The sequence below is a fragment of the Jaculus jaculus genome, chromosome 7, assembly GCF_020740685.1.
Source record: "Jaculus jaculus isolate mJacJac1 chromosome 7, mJacJac1.mat.Y.cur, whole genome shotgun sequence".
Classification (NCBI taxonomy): Eukaryota; Metazoa; Chordata; class Mammalia; order Rodentia; family Dipodidae; genus Jaculus; species Jaculus jaculus.
In genome coordinates this window covers 17,636,476-17,659,089 of record NC_059108.1, presented here as the reverse complement: position 1 = coordinate 17,659,089, position 22,614 = coordinate 17,636,476, and the positions used below count along the sequence as shown (strand labels likewise).

The 22,614-nt window shown below is 39.2% G+C and overlaps 1 protein-coding gene across 5 annotated transcripts in view; it reads right to left on the bottom strand.

Moving 5' to 3' along the window:
- The window catches only part of Nbea (neurobeachin), a 563,720-nt gene that overhangs the window by 24,464 nt on the left and 516,642 nt on the right, over window positions 1-22,614 (bottom strand). For all 5 annotated transcript variants that reach the window (XM_004659998.2, XM_045154369.1, XM_045154370.1 and 2 more), the window contains one exon: window positions 18,248-18,415. In XM_004659998.2, the coding sequence (XP_004660055.2) occupies window positions 18,248-18,415 (168 nt within the window). The remainder of the gene's footprint in view (window positions 1-18,247; window positions 18,416-22,614) is intronic.

Genomic DNA, 22,614 nt, shown 5'->3' with positions numbered 1-22,614 from the left:
ACGCTTCAGTTAACCACCTCACTGTCCTTGTTACCACAAGCTGGGGTTAAAAGTGGAAATGCTAGCCTGTGAGACCATGCCTGCAGCCAAAGACCAAAGAGTGCCTTTACCCCTAAATACAACACATATACCTTAATAAAGTCCTTTGTAAGGAGGAATGAAAGGGAATCTCTAATGAAATACGTTTCTGGAATCTTAATGGGAAAAGAGAATGAGACATAAAGTCTACCACAAATACAAACTAAAATTCAGAAAATTATACATTCAGGTCAATTCAGAGAACAATCACTAAAAAGAACATTAGGCTTTTGAGTAATAACTAAATAGAGCAAAATTTCCAATACAAAAAAATACATTATAAATGTTAGATGAATTCTAAGAATATTATTTATAAGTTATGAATTCATTTCTTTCACTTTTTCCCTGAAAGCTTAGAAAGAATTCACCCACAAAAAGAATTCTTTGAGTAGCTTTAGCTATACAATTATTTCATTAAAGCCTGTTCAGATGGAAATATTAATAAGACTTTATACCTCCCAATAAATAAAACTAATTTAGACCTCATGTTGTCTGACCACACAATATACCATTATGTGTGTGTGTGTGTGTACAAGAGATAATCTCACAAGAGACTTAAGCATTTCTTGTATACATAAATCCTAAAGTGAAATATTTCAACGTATTAAATTAAGATTTTTTTCTGAAATATTGTATGTAATGTAAGTAAAAAATGAGAAGCACAGTATGTACTATGACCATTACTCTGTTACTATGCTAATTTCCCCCCTAAAATCATGTGCAATTTGGTTGCATATAAAAGTGAAATATGAAACCATTGCTTGAAGGAGTGCAGGTAAGTTGGTAGATGGCTCTTGACACAGCACTAACACTAAACACATCACTGTCTATAATTCTCATTTGTAAAGTACTTAAATTTAACAATCTGTCCTCCTATACTACATTTCAGGAAATGTTTATCAATAAAAATGTGAACTTTCAAATTTATTGGCAATATTAAACATGAATGGATCATTATCCACCATATTTTAGCAACTGCATAAATGGGACTTTGGGTCTTTTCATATGCAGAGGCAACTGGATGAATTATTAAATCTCTTTAAGCGCTGTCCGGTTTTAATGTGCACATTTATTTGCATGATGTCCACTCACATGCAAAGTGTGGTTATTTAAATTATATTCATACCATCATACTTTGTCTCCCCCGTGAAGATTTATGACTATAAAAGGGGGAAGAGGCCATTTTTGGTTTGGTTCTCATTATTAATAAACTCTTGAGAACTATTTGGGGGGAAATAGAAGCAATTTCACCATTAAGGTTTCCCTGGCTAGAAAATGACCAATATCTAGCTGCATATATCGTTAATGAATGGACAAAGGCTCTCAAGCTCTATTTACATTGCCTGCACATTTACTTCTCAGAAGACAAGACCCCATGGAGGTAAACTAACCATATCTTGAGTCCAGACTACTACTCTGCATTTAAGATCCTTTAAATTCTCACTGAAGGAATGATCAGCCAACATATCACAGTTGCCTTTAATTTTGTTCCCAAAGAGAAGTATTAAAATGTTACTGGAGAATGTAAGGAAATGGACATAATTTCAAGAAACTTTCTGTTTACATCTCTTCAGGAATGCTTTACAGACTAAAGTACCATACACACACACATTATAGTTAAACTGTTTCCAATAGCATCAACTCGTTCCCTGTGTTGAGCATTTATGTTTTTGGGGACTGAACTAGGTCCTTTCACCTTGTGATCTGTACCAGATACTTACTTTCATGACCCCCAGTATCTCACTCCAATATTTACTCTTTAGATACCTTGTGTCTCTGCCTTCCAAGAACTCTTTGACCTTTGAATTAAAATTTTATGTCTTTCTGACAATGAAAACATATGCTGTTTCCTGTAAGTCGTTTATTGTCATTGCCAGGCTTGAGAACAGGAGTACCTGCTATTTTTTGTTCACTTCTTGCATCTTGTTCCTACCCTCCCTGCAGGTCAAGCCTGGGACTCAGTTATATCAGAGTTGCCAGTGGTATTTGCTGACTGCAGAAGTGGGGCACTTGTGAGATATTTGTGCCAACCTAAAGTTAACCTAGAAGATGAAAAGCATGCAGATACCAGAGGAAGAGAAAATATCAAAGTCCGAGACTAGTAACAACTCCACACCACAGAAACAACTATGTTGACAGCCTCTGCTGAGTGCTTCGTTGATGTCTAAGGATAGAAAATCAGAGTCAGGGCCTCCAGCACATTCTCTCTCTGTATCTTCTTCTTTCTCTCTCTGTCTGTCGCTCTCAAATAAATAACTAAAAATAAACAAAAAAATTAAAAAAAAAAAAGAAAATCAGAGCCAGGTTGCCCTCATGAGGCTTGCTAGGCATGTGGTATATACCAGGCAGCTTCAAGACACTTGTGGTACTCGTCAAGCAAAACGGAAGAAATTCCTACACTCACAGAGCTGACAGTTAGTCTGAGTCACATACAGACACCCCACGGACTAGATTCAACTCTCAGACATGGTTGCTACTGAAGCCAACATTAACACTTCGGAAAAGTTCAAACAGCTTTGGCTTTTGTCCAGTCTTCACAGTCCACTACCCGGTGCCGCGGCATGGCTGCCTCCTTGTCAGGACACTCGGGTGTGACTCATACGCGGACTGCCACTTGGCCTGTTTCACTTGTTTATTCCCTGTCCGGTTCTTACAGAATTGGACTTGGGAATCCTTTCCAAATCTAGTAACCATGCATGCTCATGAATATGTGTAAAGTGTATGGCAAGGGATTAAAGCTTGGGAGTAAATCTGTTAGCCTAACTCTGTGGCTTGTGGAAGGATAACATGGAAATATGGACTGGTTTACACTTACTTGACATCATTTCTGGGGCTTGCTAACTACTGACTTGGAATCTTAGATTTATCTTCTATATGTGGATATTTTGTTCATATGCAAAATGTCTTAAATTTAAGGTTCAGAAAAGACAAAGTATATTAATCTTACGTATAAATCTAAGACAGAGATAGAGGGAGGGAGGGGAGGAGGGAGAGAGAAAGGGAGGGGGAAAGAGAGAGAGAGAGGGAGAGAGACAGAGAGAGAAATAAGGGACTGACTGAGTCTCTTCTTTTCCAGGCAGAGGACTTTGGAATGGAATGGGAAGGCTCCATCCCTTGAATTGGGTGGTGATTACAGGAGCATACACATGGGTATGGGTAACCTTATATCTCTCTTCATTCAGCTCTTCCCAGTCTACCCCCCAGCAAGCCAATCACTATTTTGATGTTTGTCAATACTGATGTTTTCTTTTCTTGGATCTCTGATGAATGGAATCATATAGTATATGCTTTTCTTATGTGCTTTTCCTTGATCAAAACAATGTGTGTATGAGTTCTCCTTGTGGATGTATATCTCATTCCTTTTTCATGCTGTACAGTGTTCCATTAATTACAACAATTAGTCCAAGATCATAAGTTCTCCTATTGGTGGACATTTGGGTTGTTAGTAGCTCTGGGTTACTATAAATGAAGTTACCTAGATAAGTCTTGCACATGTTCTTGGTGGAGGTAGGCAGCTACTGCTATCAGATGTACACCAGCTTTGGGTGGGGTGGCTGAGTTGCGGGCTAGGAGTGTTTGGTTTTAGTGCCCAACTTTCCTCCTAATGATCGCATTGATTTGTGTACTTATCTTATGTATTTGTGAGCCTAGAATGTAAGGGACAAAAATATGAATAAAATAGTGATTTGGATTGTATGCCTAAGTGCACCCTTTCTGAAACTACAACCCATGAAAACTCAAAAGTGACTCATTAATAATGTAATTACATTAGGAATGCCATGATTTTAAACCAGAAATTATCCAGATAGCAATAAAAATTTAAGATAATGTCTTAAGAGTTTAAATTTTAATTGTTATATGAATTCTTATTCTTATGAAACTATTTTGTTGAATATTTATTGATCAGTCATCATATGGTTCCCCAAGGATTAAACATTAAGCAGCATATTTAGCACCTTGAGTCAGTTCTAGAACATTGTTTCTGGAAGGACAGGTAGAAAAATGAATAGAAAGTGCACTGAGATATGCATGGGTGAGCAAATCAGTGAAACAATCACATGGAAGTTCACATTTCCTAGGAGCACCACTATGCATGAGATAAAGCCCAGTAGGACCACCTTCTCTTCCGTTCCCCTTCCACACTCTCATCATCTTATGTTTGTTAGGCTCTCACTTATAAAATACCATTACCCACATCTTCAACCAAGCCTTCTTTCTTCTTAGTTTCAAAAAGTTCTCTCTAGTTTTGGTCTCCCTCACTGGCAAGGATTTCTATGCATGGTTATGTGTGCCCAGCAGAGTGGTGCCCTTTGCTTCTGCAGTTCATCATTTACCTAGATATCTCTGCACATGTGCACAAAGGGCCAAGTGTTTTAGGAATGGTGTGGCATTCCTTAAGTCCTGTGACTTCCTGGCCTCATTAATTAACTCCTTTGTTTTCTTGTTGCCTCCTCTTCCAAGAAAGCTCAGCTTGCTGTACTAACCCTGCTTCGTCCGTGAACTACCTGGGACTAATCATGACTCATCATTAGAAGAGGAAGTATGTAAGCAAGTTGTGTGTGCACATGACTATTACTAACATGATAGGATTCATGGGCAAGGTGCAAGTCACAAGTCATCAATCTAGGTGGTGTGGTGCCTTCTCTTCTGTGCACTCGAGAAAGTGGCTGAAGTCCTTTCACAGCGCAAGTAAATTTAGCCCAGAGGGATTCGCCTTCCATAGAATCTTTACTACCTCCCTTCTCTTCCCCTTTTTTGTTAAATCTAATTCAGTGTCTTTCAGATTAATGCTATCTTCAGTTGGGAGAGACAGTATGAAGGGCTAGCACCATGGACTTTTCAATGATCTATTGTCATCTACTTTGCCTATTCTGGACAAGTCTTTAAAATGATTTCCGAAAGAGTCACCATTTTAAAAAGTACTATATGGCTATGTTCCTTAAAATGTAAAATATTGGACTGTGTTCAAATAATCAGTAAACTCCTTGACAATTTTCAGTAAAATCAAGAAAAACAGTAGGAGTGGTTGCCTGAGAACATGAAAAGGCCTTTTTGAACAAGTTTTCTTAGTACCGTGGTTCTCATTGTTAGAATGATTTCACTACTTGAAAGGAAGTGCTGCTTTTTATCAGAAAATATCAATCTTAAATTTAGCAAAGTAATACACATATCTTTCTGTTTCACCTGCAGTTCCACCAACACCACATAAGAAAAAAAAAAAATCAGAAAGCTATGGAAAATTTGAAGTCAGAAGTGATAAAAGAAAGGTGACTTAACAGCAAAATACATCTTAACTGATAAGCCTTTGCTTCTGGTTTATTGTTGTAATAAAACAAGATCATAGAAAGCATTACTTTTTAATGCTGGAGAACCAAGAGCACAGTAAATCAAGGAAATAGTATATACACTTTATTATTTCATGCTTTATAAACATTAAACTATATAAAAAATTAAAATGCTATTTTGTATTCAACTGCTTCGGGTTCCTCATATAAACCACAAAACAGAAATATAAACATTTCCCTCTTTGATTTAATCAACTGCATTAAGACTAAAAATCTATTCTGACAAAATTATTGAGTATTTAAGAAAATATTTGGTCACAGAATAAAAGTGGTAAGTGATTGAGGAAGGCACCTAGCACCTACCTCTGGCCTCCTCATGCATGCATACACATGTACCCACAGACATCAACATGTATACACACATGCATATAACCACATACATATGTATATACAATAATAATGCATAATATACAAAAACTAAATGATTTTCTTGTTTAGTCTGCCTAGTGCTATTGGCAGCAATGCTACTTAGAGTTTTGGCTTAAAGTAAGTATAAGTTTATGAAGGTGAACACTGTATGAATTTTTTTTTCCAAGGTAGGGTTTCACTCTGGCTCAGGCTGACCTGAAATTCACTATGTAGTCTCAGGGTGGCCTTGAACTCACTGTGATCCTCCTACCTCTGCCTCCCGAGTGCTGGGATTAAAGGTGTGCGCCACGATGCCTGGCTCAACACTGTATGAATTTTAATGCAGCTGGTAGTGGCTGACCTGCCCTGGATGTTTTAACTTCATTTCTTTAGCCTGGGGATGATGGCTGGCTGATCTGGACACCTTCCTTGTCTCTGAGCCATGGGTCACCACGGACCCCACAGTGCATTTTCTGACTGTCCACCTTTCCTACTGGGTACAGACAACAACCCAGTTTAGGAGGCTGCTACATTTCTTGTGCACCCACTCCTTTGCCAAGTACTAGCTTAGCAATGGCTAGGCTGAATATTCCTACCTCACATCACAGCTCCTGCCGGGAAATCAAGACTTTCCCCTGGTTCTATTGATTCACTTTCTTGTTTAAGCTCCTTTATCCCCATGCCCTTGTACCCAGGGCCATTATCTCTCTCTCTTTAGTACAGTGTTATCCAGGTCTTACCATGTTGTATAGCATGTTCTGAATTTTTCTTTTTCAGTTTTTTGAGAGAGGGCCTCACTTTAGCCCAGGCTGACCTTGAATTCACTATGTATTCTCAGGGTGGCCTGGAACTCACAGCTATCCTCCTACTTCTGCTTCCCAAGTGCTGGGATTAACTGTGTGTATACCATCATACCTGGATGAATTTTTCTTTTAAAGGAAGTCTTCATTATTGTTTTGAGAGGGTCACATTCTGAGATCCTGACAGAAACAATGCTGGTTATGTTTCATGTTTCCGTGGGATATACCAAAATAAAATTATACACAAGCAAGAGGCATTTTCACTGAGGATTTGGACGAATTTAGAGGTTAAAATAAGCTTCTTGGCAGGGGATGTGGAATTTCTTTGCAATCTAAATGCTCAGAAATGTTCTTTTCTGGATGATTTAGATTAGACATTCGCCTATCTAGAAGTGAGGAAATTTGCAGATAATCTCTTGGGGATTCTTCCAGGGATGGGGTTCTCTGTCCATTCCAACAGTTGTTGCACTGCATAAAAACAGGGGACTGGACTCACAAAAGCTTATATATGATAGGAATAGAAACAACATTCTTGTTTCCTTAGCTGAGTAGGTTTATATGAAGTACATTCTATGCTGGATAACTCAGAAGACAGGGGGCAAGTCAGGGTAGAAGCTGATATGGTGTGGTATTAAAAACAAAACCAAACAAAAACAAAACAAAACAACAACAAAATGAGACAGGAGGAGTTATGCAGGGGGTAGCCTTCTGAGTTCACTTGGAGTATTTAATCATGGAAAAAAGTAACAATGGGGGGAGGGCTGGGAAGATGGCTCAGCAGTTAAAGGCACCACTATTCTGGCAAAACCTGCCAGCCCAGGTTCAATTCCCTAGTCATCTACATAAGCCCTATTATTGCGAAAGCAGCTAAGTGTCTGGTGTTTGTTTGCAGAGGCAATAGGCCCTGGAAAACACACACACACACACACACACACACACACACACACACACACACACACATAAACTTGCATATTTTAAAATATTTGTTTATTAGAGAGAGAGAGAATGGGCACAGCAGGACCTCGAGCAACTGCAAACGAACTCCAGATACATGTGCCACTGTGCATCTGGCTTACATGGGTACTAGGGGATCCAACCTGGGTCTTTAGGGTTCACAGGTAAGTACCTTAACCACTAAGTCATCTCTCCAGCCCCAAAATGCATATTCAAATAATTATATTTGAAGTGATAAAAGCTGAAAGTTTTGCTTTATGTGTGGAATAATGTTGAGACAAAGTTCACCAAATGTTGATATTAATGTTCCCAAATAAAAGTAAGTTCTTTTAATAAACTACATTCAAATTCAAAATATTATTATATATATCCAACAGAACAAAATCTACTTTGATTTTGACACAAATATCAAACAATAATTTAGTAAAACTATTAGGAGACTTGAAATAGCTTTAAGCGGGGTCATCAGTATGTTCAAAACCTTTAAGATGAATGCTAAATATCTAATGGAAATGCTTAGGCACTAGGATTGAGTATTCTCTGCTTCAGCAAATGATGCACGTTATATGTTTTGAATAACTGTTAGCTTAGATTGCGGCAGCAGCTGTGCAATATAACTAACATCTATGTTATTCCCTTCCAGCTACTTCTACAAGCAGTAGGTGTGATTTTTACCCTTCTCCCATCAAATGAATTATGACTTTCGAGGCTTGTGAAAAGCATTTGCTGCTAATTTCTGAAAATCAATAATTAGCATTTCTTAATGCCGAACAATGGAAATAACACAAAGAGTAGAGAAAAGCACAGTTCACATAAATGACATATGTCTGACTATGACTAGTTGAATTATTTATGCTTTTATGGAGGACAATTGATCATAAACTGGCTACAGACTACAGCAATTATGAGGAGAAAAGATCAATCAAAATTAAAGATTGACTAATCAAAACTAAATGCATGTCATTAATTTTTTCGATACTAATTTTATCTGAAACTTTTTCATCCAGTCTTTGCAGCACAAGCCTTTCAGGTTCGCTAAGAAGCACAGGCACATGAGCTCATGGACTCGAAGGCTCTGTTAGCATCAAGAGTCACGGCAATTTTGTTTTCGGTTCCCAAAGTGATCATTCAGTTTGAAAACCACCTAACTGTCTACTTCCTCTGCAATTATTAAAATGTGGACATTTTCTCTATATGTGATTTGGATCTTGATCTTGTTAAAACATTCAGTTCGGTAAATGAGGAATATCAGGGTGCTTTAGACAATCTTTACCAGCAGCTTTGTGCTGATTTGCTGCAATCTTTTCTCCAAATAGCTACTCAGAAAAGAAGTCCCAAACACCCCTGCTATGAACACATTTAGGCCCTTGTGAGGACACAACTATGCCACAACGAATTCAGTCAGCTCAGAGGGAGGAGTCCATGCCTCTTGCCATCAGAGAAGTCAGAAATAGGGAAGGAAGAGGGATAACAAGTTCACAGGCAGAATAAGTGAGATGTCAAAGGCCATCGGGGTTGACACTGAATTCTTTCATTTATCTCAGGCAGATGAGTGTGTTGGTTTTTTTTCCTTAAAATTTTTATGAATTCATCTCTCTTGGAAAGCCAGACTGCACATGTTTGGGTTAAAGAAACAACTATCTTTTGGGTTCTTGACAGACCTATCATGTCAGTTCTCTGTAACAGCAAGGCCTATTTCACCAAGTGAAAACTGATGTGATGGAGTCCACTTTCTGTAGGCATGTTCTCACCACAGCACAGCCAATCAGTTGCTTTGCTACCCGTGTCAGAGCCACCGAAGTGTTAGAGGAAGAAACTAAGACCAGGAAGCATTATTAACCAGCATATTCTGATGACCGCTCGTAATGTTAAATGTGTACTTGACATGGCCAGCCTTTTCTACTAGGTGCTAGCTATTCATTGCTGTGTGGCACGATTATGGGCAAACCTCTCCCTGTGAAAGGGAAGATACTCTGCAGGGCGTGGTGGTGCACGCCTTTAATCCCAGCACTTGGGAGTCAGAGGTAAGAGGATCTTTGTGAGTTCAAGGCCAACCTGAGACTACATAATGAATTCCTGGTCAGCCTGGGTTACAGTGAGGCCCTACCTCAAAAAAAAAACGAAGATATTTCAAACATTTTTCAGTGTGACTAAGTTGATCATAGGAATGACGATGAAATTTATAAGCTCAGAACATTGTTAGTAAGTAGTTGGAAGTGAGCTTTCAGCTTCTGTTGGAAAACTGGCTCCATTTCTCTTTTGCTGTCAGAAAAGCATTGGTGTCAGGACTACAATTATCCTCATTCACTTCATGACACAAAACTAATGAAATGAAAGAAAAAATAAATCTAAGTAGTGGCTAAGGATGGAAATACTAATGGCAGCTTATATCAAGACACAGAATGAGGACCTCAGGCAGCAAGTGTGCAGCAACTTGGAGTCTTGGGTGGAATTTTGAAAGAACCAGATCTTTTGACACTACAGGATTAAAAACACAAGTGAAGTGACTTTACCTATTGCTATTATAGATCTTTTTCATGAAATTGATGATTTTGGTTTTATACAGGGAAATAACTTATTAACGTTATTTTCATCTAATTCTCCTTTTAGGTTATAATCAATGTCTGTGTTGTTTTACTCTACATAAGGTTTTTATCACCCTATGAGGTAAGTTTTATTTCTATCATCATTTTTAGGTGTGAAAAGAAAGATAGATAGAAATATGTGACTGATTTAATGTTACATGTGAATGTGACACAAGCTATATATAGAGCCCTGTCTATCTGCCTTTAAACATACAGGGAGCATAGTATGTCCTCACAGCTGCACAGACAACTTAACAACTATGTCCATGATCATTCACTTGACTTCCTAATGCAATGTTAGCTTATTCTTCACTCGTTAAAAAGCTATACCCAGGTGTTTCTGTGGCATTCACTGAATAATCAATTAACTATGTCAGAATCCTACAGTTAGTTTGGAACTCTCAGAGTCTGATAAAAGTATGTTTTTCTCAGAAGTAGTTACAACAAATATCGAGCAAAATGGCTGATAAATTTTTTCTTAAAATCATTTTCATTTCTTTCTATGATTACCTGATACTTTTATTGTATTGAAAAACAGTCTAAATAGAACTAAAGATTAGGTTTCCCTTAAAATTTTTAAAATCATTTTGGACCTAAGAAGGTCATTCCTGAATTCAAACTGTGCTATTGTGTAGTCTGGTATGTTACTGGAAACATTACAGAGATCCTGAGCAGAGGTCTGGTGATCTCACCTAAGTCTTGGTTTGTAGCTAGAGAGCTGGGTATCCTTAGAAAAATTATTTACTTAGTGTTAGGTTACAGTAGTGGCTTTTAACTGGGAAGGCATGTGAAATTTCTAGAGGATTCCCTGAAATAAACTTGCCTGCGGTTTCTCCATGGATATCCTGCAATGCCCCTGGGAGGGGAAGGACACAGTGGGTGATGGATAGGTAGGACAGATGGGAATGGCTTGTGTGTCAGGGCTGGGGAGTCAGATGCAAGGAGCTGAAAATGGGCGATAGCTACTTCACTGCCGCACTCCCTATGCTTCCTGAGGAAAAGAAAAGCGTCCCAAAGGGCTTCACACAATCTAGAGTGGTGCTTCTTATACTGTCCTGTCTTAAGCAAGCCATGCTTACTCCGCCGTGTGCACACTCTGAGTCAGTAGGTCAGGGAAGCCTAAGCTTCTAACCAGAAGTTCTAACAAGCACTCAGACAAGTTGGACTCTGCCAAGCTCTGGACCACACTGAGTCATAAGGAGACAGAAAACTATGAGACCCACGGCTGTTAACCACAGCCCCTTCCTTCCTAAGCAGGTTGTAGGATGTAGCTGCTTGGATATCACTTAGTAGGTCAACGTGAGCAGCAAGGCACAATTTTTGTTACTGTGAAAGAAAGTATTGGAAAGACTGTTCATTATTATGCTTGAAAAACACTGCCCAGACAATTGAGCACTCTATGAGAAGGGGGCCTGGAAGATTATGATGTAGACAAGACTGAAGACAATGTGAGTAATATCTACTATCCAACAGATCTAGTGTTTACATATTAAGAGGAGCTTTGTACCAGAACCATACTGTCATGTTTCTGCCTAGAGGCTGTCAAGATAAAGTTTATTATCAATTACTGCTTTACAAGTATAAAATAAGTTAAGCTGTCATAATTTTCTCAGCCAGAGATCCTAAACTGTCAAAGGATGTCAATTTGTAATATGACACAGAGAAGACAATTATCTGTTATTCTGACCTCTAATTTCTTGACATTTTAATGCCATAATTGCTGTGGTTACTGCTGCCTCATGATTTCACCTGTCAAGGAAGAATGAGTCAATAACCTTAAGCCATTTTTTTCAAACTTAGCACTAACATCAAAGCTCAAAATTAAATGTAAATTGTAGAATATATATTTTTTTTAAAATAAAGGGTACATACATTAAATATTCTGTTTTTAGAGATGATATTTAAATATTTTTTTTAAAAAACTCTCTGTTAGGCAAGCTAGCATTTAGCATAAAACTAGCCTTCCTTTGGCTTTAATGATTGATAATCTTGGCTATTAGAAAATACCAAGATAATCATTATAAATAAGAGGGGCATAGAGAGCGCAGTGAACATTTTGATCTTTTCTTTTTGCTGGAGCATGTGTCTAATTCCACTCTTACAAGTCCGGGCACAGCAGTGTAGGTCTCTAGGGATGCAATACTGAGGTGTGGAAAACAGGTACCGCATTCCCCGAGGGTGTACTCACAGGGGTAATGCACATGCATGGGCATAGACTACCACCAAACAGTGATCACGCCAATCCTCACCTCACTTATCTAGAGTTCTGGCTGGTGACAGCAGTGGGTAGGTGATTTTATGTTGGGTACCATATAAAATATGCCTTTTATGGCAAGAACAACTGAGCCAGAGTGGCATTACATAACCTGGCCACCTCGTCTCACAGCTCTCAAGTGGATTCTCATCCACTGGAGGGCACTTCAAACTCTTTAAATGTTCATGCAGGACTTTTGTGGGAATGGGTTAGGTATTAATTAGCTCATTGACATTAATGGGGATGGTGGGTCACAGGAGAGGAAAAATGAACTCATATTCCCTACAAGCCCTTAATCTGTCCTATCAGCATCATGCTAAATGGTCTCAAGGAGATGAATTCGCTTCTTAAGCAATCTTGAGTTCACACAGCTCTTCAGAAGCAGGGCAAACATCCCTGCTGGCTTATGCCAGGGCCTGGACTAGCTCTAGGAAAGAAGGGGTGCGTGCCAGGTGCAAGCTCCTCATAGCTGGTATTCTAAGAGCTGACAGGGCAGCGAGCGTAAGGCCTCACATGTATCATAGTGCATTTCTGGAGATTTCTCTAGTGCAACTTTAGAATCCAGCCACCACATTTACTCTGAATGAGAATGGCTGAAGGAGGCCAAAGTCCTGAGCTAAGTCACTCTAGCCATCCTCAGACAGTCTGCATCACTTAGAGTCCATAATGTGACATACTTTCCAGTAAAACTACGCAGTACAACAACATAAAATTGGACCTACTCCTGGCCAACAAAAAGTGAAAAGTTTGTATTTTATGTAATGTTTCATCAGGATGTCCTGCAGAGTATGAGAATGGCCTATGAGCCTTTCCATGTCCAATGTGATGATGTGACACTTATGGAATCAGACATTAATAAAATCACATTTAACTAACAGTCCTGTAAAGAAAGTTTCAACTCTAATTCTGATTTTTAAAAATTTGTCATTTCTTAACTCTCATTTAAATATAAAAACCTGGTATTTTCCTGTCAATTTGAATACCCTGTGCTTTCATCATTCAAGATGTTCAAACTTGGGGTTGGATCTTTAGCTCAGGGGTGGAACCCTTGCCTAGTATGCCATATCCCTGGGACTGGTTCCCAGTACCAGAAAAATAAAATCACAAAACACTTTCCTCTACACACACAAAACACAAACAAGAAAACAAGATGCCCAAATTTATATTTTGTCCAATAGAATTAATTTGCAATTTTCCTTTCAAAAACAGAACTTTACTGTAGTTGAAGAATTCATAATAACATACATAGGACCAAGAAGTTCTATGATATGCAGAAGTCAAAGTCAATTTGGGCTTAGTCTTAGAAAAAGAATGATGAGCTATTCTATCTTCTTTCTCTGATTCTGAAAGTACTGGTTGGTTTGTCATGAGCTTTATGCAGCAGCCATGTGATAAACTATGGTGTCTAGTTGAAGGAATAATGAAGAATTATCTCTCACCAAGTAATCTGATTATAATTTGAACACAACTGAAGATATCACGCTAGGTAAGCTAATGGACTGTAGAAGGAAATTGCTTAGTTTCAAAAGCAATTTCAAAATGCCTGGGCTGTCATTCATTCACCTCTATGTCTAATTCTGTTTCCCTGTGCATGTGGCATGGTACAACATTGCCTCCTGTAGCGTCCTTCCAGAGTGATCTCTGAACATTCAGCATGGGGTCGATGACCAGGATTATGGGGCTCTTCCCTTCTGCCTCTTCTCTGCTTGGAGCCACACTAAAGGAGACGTCTGACTTGCAAAGAGATACATAAGAAATGCATTTGTGGATACAGTATTATTATTATTATTTTTTGTATAGCTTCACTTCCTAAATTTACACATTTTCTACCTCTAACATTAAAAACACAGAGGCATTTCACTGCCTGGAGATGTGAATGATGACTTGGTTTACAGAGAGTAGATGGCCAATTTTGGGCAGGACAAGAGGTTGGGAGATTGCTTCCTCGCAGCAATACTTAGGTAGTGGCACTGCACTGTCCACCTATTGGACATCATTTTGTGCAGTGTGATTTCAATATTTCATATGGATATTTTCATTAAAATACTATATACTATAGTATGTAATTCCTAACTGTTAGCTATAAATATTTCAGGCTGATAACCTATGTGATGAGATACTATTTACTGTAACTGCATCTATTGCATTGATATGCTTTTGAATATCCTTTCTAGAAGTTTACAATTTTGCTTAGATTTTTTTAAAAAAAATATTTATTTGCATGGAGAGAGAGAGAGAGAATGGGCACAGCAGGGACTCGAGCCACTGCAAATAAACTACAGATGCATGTGACACTTTGTGATCTACTTTTACATAAGTACTGGGGAATGGAACCTGGGCCTTCAGGCATTGCAAACAAGTGTTCTGATCACTGAGCCAACCTCTGGAGGCTGAATCACCATACCTGATCTAAAGCTATACTACAAAGCCATAATAATAAAATCAGCATGGTACTGCCATAAAAACAGGAGTATAGACCAATGGAATAGAATTGAGGACCTGGGCTTTGGGGCAAGTAACTATAACTACATGATATTTGACAAAGGCCCAAACAATATAGGCTGGAAAAAAAGATAGCATCTTTAACAAATGGTGCTGGAAAAACTGGATAACCATATGCAGGAAACTGAAACTTGATCCACATATCTCACCATGCACAACAATCAATTCCAGATGGATCAAAGACCTCAATATAACACCAGAAACTCAGACACTACTGGAAGAAAAGTTAGGAGGAACATTTCATGATATAGGAATGGGAAAAGACTTCCTGTACAAAACCACAGTAGCACAACAACTTAAACAATTACTCAACCAATGGGATCTTATGATGCTGAAAAGTTTCTTCACAGACAAACATACAATAATCAGACCCAATAGATTACCCGCAGAATGGGAGAAAATATTTGCTGAATATCCAACTGACAAAGGCCTAATTTCTAAAATTTACAAAGAACTCAAAAACCAAAGTCAAACAATCCATTCACAAAATGGGGCAAAGAGCTGGACAGGCAGTTCACAAAGGAAGAAATACAAATGGCAAACACACACTTAAGGAAATGTTCATCATCCCTAATCAGCAGGAAAATGCCAATTAAAACAACTAAGAGATTCCACCTTACTCCAGTAAGGATAGCAAACATCAAAAAATCAAATGCAAATAAATGCTGGTGAGGATGTGGAGAAATAGGAACCCTCATCCACTGTTGGTGGGAATGTAAGATGGTACAACCACTTTGGAAAGCAATATGGAGACTCTTAAAAAACCTGAGTATAGAGTTACCAACAGATCCAGTTATTCCCTTACTGGGAATGTACCCTAAAAGCTCCATGCCTCAGCTCAGAGAGATTTGCTCACCATCTTTATAGCTGCTCAATTTGTAATAGCCAAGAGCTGGAATCAACCTAGATGTCCATCATTAGACACATGGATAACTAAGATGAGGTATAATTACATGATGGAATTCTACACAGCAGTTAGGAAAAAACAACACAATGAAATTTGAAGAAAAATGGTTGAACCTGGAACAGATCATTTTCAGTGAACTCACCCAATCACAGAAAGATAATCACCACACAGTTTCACTCATCTACAGCTCCTAACCTGAATTTATCCAAGTTGCTGACATACCTAGCAAGCATCTCAAGGACCGCACAATAGGGAGGGTGGGGAGGAAAGGGAGAGTAAGGGAGGGGGTGGGGCAAACAAAACTGGACCCAAACAGCAATGGTATGATAAAACTACACCCTAAAAGTCAGACCAAATGGTTGAACCTTCACCAGGCCCTTAGAGGGAATGCCAGATTCACAAGGCCCTGGAGAGGGTATGATGAAAATTGACCTTTATCTCCTGTTTTTGTTTTTTTTTCTCTCTTTCTCAATCTCTCTCCCTCTTCTCTCTCATCTCTCTATCTCTCTTTTTAAAAGTTTTTATTTATTTATTTGAGAGGGAGAGAGAAAGAGGGAGGGAGGGAGAGAGAGGGAGAGAGAGAGAGAGAGAGAGAGAGAGAGAGAGAGAGAGAGAGAGAGAGAGAGAAAATGGGAGCACCAGGACCTCCAGCCACTGCAAACGAATTCCAGATGTGTGCACCCCTTGTGCATCTGGCTTATCTGGCTTACATGGGTCCTGGGGAATTGAGCCATGAACCAAGGTCCTTAGGCTTCACAGGCAAGCGCTTAACCACTAAGCCATCTCTCCAGGCCTCTCTATCTCTTTTATATCACTTATCTTTTTCTTCCTTGTCTTCTTGGTCACTGACCTGTAACTCCCAGTAGAAGCATTTGGCTAATGTCCACAATGAGCTGCTGATCAGAGAGACCTACAAGGTTTCCCATAAGAAGACAGATTTCTGTCAGAGTACTTGATGGCCCACCAAAGGTTAGTGGTAAGACCTGCTGCTGAAGACACCATACACTGTTGGCACGTAACATGGAGTGACATGGCTGGAAGCTGGAAGAGAGTCATTCCCAAGACAGTTGGCTCATCTAGTGCCAGAAGGTGCTAAATGAGCAACTGGGGGAAAATGACCAATATCTGTCCAAGCAATGCATGGTCTAACATGGTCTAGCAGCAAACAAACTGACATGATGCTCATACAAGTGCCATAGTGGCACATAGCCATGGTGGGAAACCAACTGCTCTCGATTTGGCTAACTGATCTGCTCAGTGGAATGAAACCCATAGCTGGAGCTGGGAAACAAGTCAGAACCATATCCAAAAATGAGCCCGTTCTCCATTAAACTCTCTCTAAAAATGATGTTTGTCACATTTATTTGGTGCTAACATTACTCTCCATTGGAGAATCTGCTTCTCCTTTTCAGGTAGACACAGATCCTAAGGAGAGAACCACCCCAACATACCTCAAAAGTGGCCCAGCTGAAACTAAGAATAATTAGGGAAACATGCAAGAATGCTGTTTTCGGGCTGGAGAGATGGCTTAGTGGTTAAGCGCTTGCCTGTGAAGCCTAAGGACCCCGGTTCGAGGCTCCGTTCCCCAGGACCCACGTTAGCCAGATGCACAAGGGGGCGCACGCGTCTGGAGTTCGTTTGCAGAGGCTGGAAGCCCTGGCGCGCCCATTCTCTCTCTCCCTCTATCTGTCTTTCTCTCTGTGTCTGTTGCTCTCAAATAAATAAATTTAAAAAAATAAATAAATAAAAAATATAATATTTAAAAAAAAAAAAGAATGCTGTTTTCTTGGCAAACCAAGAACCAGTACAAGGATGAAGGAGACAGACACAGAGAACAATCAACCCCTACCAAATCAGATATCCAGAGACACACAGGCTCCCAAGACCTCAACACAGAAGCAGACCTAAAATGAACCCAACAAGGCTCAGGGAAATTTTGCGGAAGAGGGGGCAGAAAGAATGTCAGAGCCACATGTTGGGTCATGATATGCAGAGACATTTCCTCCTACCCATAACTAAGGGCTAACCCCGCAATGCATGACCCACATACCCCAACAAGGAGGTCCCTGTGGAGGGGGGAGGACAGGGAGGAGGCTAACAATGGTACCAACTTGACTGTATTTACTGACTACAAAAACAAAAATAAAATAAAATAAATTAATGATGGTTTATGATTTTGTTGTGAATTACTCATATTTAAATATCCATCTAGGTCTTCCTCATTAATAGCACATGTAATTCATTGAGCATTTTGGTGAAAATATTCTGAAGGAAAATCAAATGATACAGAAATGCATTAAGATGTCCATAACTCAAAAGCAACATGTTGGGTCTCATTTACTTGTTTTTGATATATATTAATTTTTTCACATTTTTCAAGAACCTGAATCCCATTTGTGTTAAGGACTAGGATGATAGGAGATTTGCACAAAAAAAGATGGAAAGTTCTGGAACAACTGAGGCTTTGCACCCACCTCTCGGAGTACGGTGTCTGTAATGCTGTCCAAGTTCACGGAGCCTTCATAGGTCAGGTAGTGGAAAACATTCAGAGCCCGGACAGCCTCGGGCCCTCGCTGTTTGTAGCCAAATATAAGGTCGATCCACTGATGGAGTTGGCAAGAAACAAATTCACTTTCCAGGGCCTGAGATGAATTAAAGAAAGAAGTCAGAGTCCATCCAAACCTAGCAAAAAGCTCCATGTCACTTTCGTGCTGGGAAATATTCTGTATAAAAAGGAGACTATGATCTTACATTGCTCTAAACACAGATAAAAATGAAAATCATCTTTTTATAACAGTCTGGACTTTCTTTTGGCTCCATTATGTATACAATATAAATGGTCCTATTAAATCCATGGCTTATAAAAACATCCCCCCTGCTTAAAAGAAAAATACTTTGAAATAGCTATTTAATGCCATCTTTACAATCATTTGATTTCTATTTTTTAAACATTAGTTTGAAATTAAACGGCTTTATGGGAAACTTTGCTATACGTGTGTTTCCCTGCCTAGTGTCCTCCAGCTTGCCTCCAAGGTGACTAGACAGGAATGCCCTCCTCCTGCTGAGAAGTACTTCAACAGTTACATGTTAGCAATACTGCAGGTATCTGCTAGCCAGTGGGGAAAACGCAAACTACAGGGAGTTGACCAACATACGGAGTTTCTAGGAAGAGTCACAAATAAAGGGCTTGTCCGCATGGCTGGCAGGTGTCACGGGAAGCAAAGGTAGGCATGGCCTGTTATGCTACTCTGGGGCTGCATTCACTCACTGCCCCCTTCCTACTGACTTAAAGGGGGCACGACAGTGTGCTCAGAAAGCTGTGCACGTGCGTCTACTTTCCAAGCTTCAGCTGGGCACGGCAGCTGTATACTGTGCACTTCTAAATGACAACTCTCTAATTATGTGAAGTCTGTCATCCTCCGCTTCCACGCCCCTGGCGTCTGAGGTGTTAAAACCACTATGGAATTCACTTAATTAATCAATGACTTTTAAACGAACCCTTTCAAGGCTGCATTTCTGCTTTTAAAGTATGACATATTCTAAAGAAGGCTTTTTAACTTGTTGGTATGCTTTACCATGTTGGTGATGTCTGTGGCACCGGTATTAGCCAATTTATATTAATGAGTTTGTTGGTTCAGTATCAACTAGCCCAGTAAGAAAAAGTCAGCATAATTATGAGTGAGTTCTCAGTGTCTGGCATGACATGAAAGGATAAAAAACTGAATGTATGTAGGCTTACTATCAAGTAGCTATACTGATCAAATCTATTCACAAAACTGAGAATAGCTATGGAATTACTACTTGAAGGGAGATTGCTTTCAATGTGATTAGCTAAGCAGCAGCCACTTAAAATAAATCTTATAGATATCACTGGAATATTGACTATATGCTATTATTCAGTCAGAATAAGGCTATTATTGAATAAAATGGTTAATGCAATCATGATAGGCAGAGGGAATGATGACTCTTTGCTAATTTGAGTTTTCTAAAATGTGTTTATTTCCAGTTATCTCACTTCCCTAGTTTCACTTCCTTTTTCCCCTACAAGCAACCACTATATATAATGTATTAATATGCCTTCTTTTGTTCTTACAATGCACATCTCTCTCTCCTCTCTCTCTTTCTCTGTGTTTTGTTGTTGTTTTTCTCTTTTGTGAGACAGGGTCACTTCTGTAAAGCCACGCTGGCCTCAAACTCACTGTGTACCTTAGATTGCTGTTGAACTTCTGATCCTCCTGCCTGCAGGTCTCAAGTACTGGGATTCCATAAACATGGTCCAGGACTACTCAGTTCATTTTGTTCCTCTTTTCCGTTTAGAATGTTTTTAGGACCAGCCTGTGCCACTCTGAATGTGGTGCCTGTTGCCCTCCTCAGCCTCACAGAACTCCCCAGCACTGAGCACCAGACCTTGAACTTCTGGGGACACAGGCTCTAATGAGGGCCTCTTTGTCCCACAGCTCTTGGATCTTTCTGAAAATGTCCTCAGGGTGGGGCGGGGCAGACACACTGAGCCCAAGCGGTCTCCACCGGTGCACCCCCACACTCTGCGCCACCGTCACAACTCGCCAGATAGGTATGAAATGACATCTCGCTTTAATCTGTCTTTCTTTGGTTACTATTTAAACATGCTTGTTGGTCTTTTGGGTTTCTTCTATAAATTTTCTGTTCATACCTTCTGCTCATTTTTAAATAAAAAATTTGGTCTTCATGCTTATTGGTTTGCGAAAGTTCTTCCGATGCTGTAGGTGGAAGTTCTTTGAGTTATAAGGCATCGCAGAGGCCTTCTCCTAGGTGTCCCAGGTCTATTCGCTTCGTGTTCTTTCTTGAATCAAAATTCCCCATTTTGAAATAACGGAATCATTCAAAATGTTTAAGCACAACGGTGTTTTTGAAGTCGCAAGGAGAGCTTTCTGTATGGTCATCGATTAGTCTATTTTCGTTTATATAACTATCATGCCTTGTTTTTTTTGTATAGTGAGTCAGCAATTTCAATATTATTTAGTAAGTAAATATTCTTTTCCTTAGTAATATGTTGTGTCATCTTTGTTGTGTTAATTTGAAATCATGTTAAGAACTACTATTATTTACAGATAACAAAATCTGTCTAGTCTATCAGGTCTATCCAGCTTTCCTCTCCGCTTATTCCCTCTGTCCTCCTCATTCACTCATTCTTTTATGTATGCATGTATCTATGCAGGAATATGTGTGGGTCCAGAAATTTCTTAATCATATTTATCATTCATCTAAGTTATATTCACTTAATTACATTTATTTTACCTTAATTGTATTTATTTCTTATGTATCATAGTACCTAGTAAAATTTATCATTCTTTTCCTAGCATAACTAGGCTACTCATGGATCTTTATTTTTCTCCATAACTTTTTTTTTTTTTTTTTTCTGGTTTTTCGAGGTAGGGTCTCACTCTGGTCCAGGCTGACCTGGAATTAACTCTGTAGTCTCAGGGTGGCCTTGAACTCACGGTGATCCTCCTACCTCTGCCTCCCGAGTGCTGGGATTAAAGGCGTGCGCCACCACGCCCGGCTCTCCATAACTTTTACAATAAGTACATAGACACCACAAAATATTTAATTGGAATACCAATCAATTCACAACTGAACTTGGCAATGTTGATATCAGGTGAGAGATATGATCATAAAGGGTTAGACCCCACTTAGTCCAGATGTGCACTCTGCCACAGACACGTTGCACTGATCCTATCTGACTTAAGAGTGTTTGTAGCATGAAATAGGTCCTAATAGCTTTCAATCCCTATACCCCTCAATTACTTTGAAATCAACATCCCACCACCCTCCATAGATGAGCTGGATGGCTTCCTATGTTTTCTGGAGTATGAGCCGTATCCCATTTTTCCTCCCTCTAAGTACTTTTGTGCATATGGCTTACATGGGTCCTGGGTAATTGAACTTAAGTCCTTTGGCTCTGCAGGCAAACACCTTAATGCTAAGCCATCTCTCCAACCCCCTCTAAGTACCTTTGGAATCCAGACCTTGTTATACTCCTGTGATGAGCTGGTGGGGCTTTCCATGTTTTCTATAGCACCATGCATAAGAATTGAATTCATTATATCTTAAAAATTCGTTGGAATCCTCTTAAAATTATATAGGCCTAGGCTTTTCTGGAGACACAAGACATTTCTATTAAATTTTGTTAAGATTCAAATCTTGGCGTTTTAATTGTTTGCTTAGTAGACATTCATTTAAGACATTAATTCATAGCTGTTCATGACAATGTTTACTCAAACTTAAATATTTTATCTATAGTTATTGACTCCACTCTAGTCAATATGAGAGAAAGGGGACATGGGCAATCAACTGATAATTGCAGTGAAAATGATTGTGTCCAGCTTTGTCTTTTTGGTTATAAAATTAACTGACAAAGAAAGAACGAGCTAGGAACCAAACGGCTACAACCTCAACATTTTCTGTTAGGCTAGACACTGCAGGATGAAAAAGAAAATCCACCTTAGAGCATCTGAAAGTTAATCTGATTGAAAACCCATCTAGGAACTAAAAATTACTCATCATATAATTAAAGCGTAACACCCGACCTAAAGCTGAAGCCAAACCTAGAGCTCTCCGCTCCATTATGGACAGCATGGACCAGTTACTCAAAGCATATCTGCTTGTTTGTTTTCCTAGAGCTATGTCTTCCTGCGAGTGCACTTTGAACTGCGAAATGAGATTTTAGTATAGTGCTTACAATGGAAAAATATGAAGAAATTCTAAGCTATTAGTGTTATCATACTCTTAATAGCTTTCTTTACAATCTACTTGCACATGTAAAGGCAGAAGCAATTGCTTTAAGTCTAGATAAACGAAT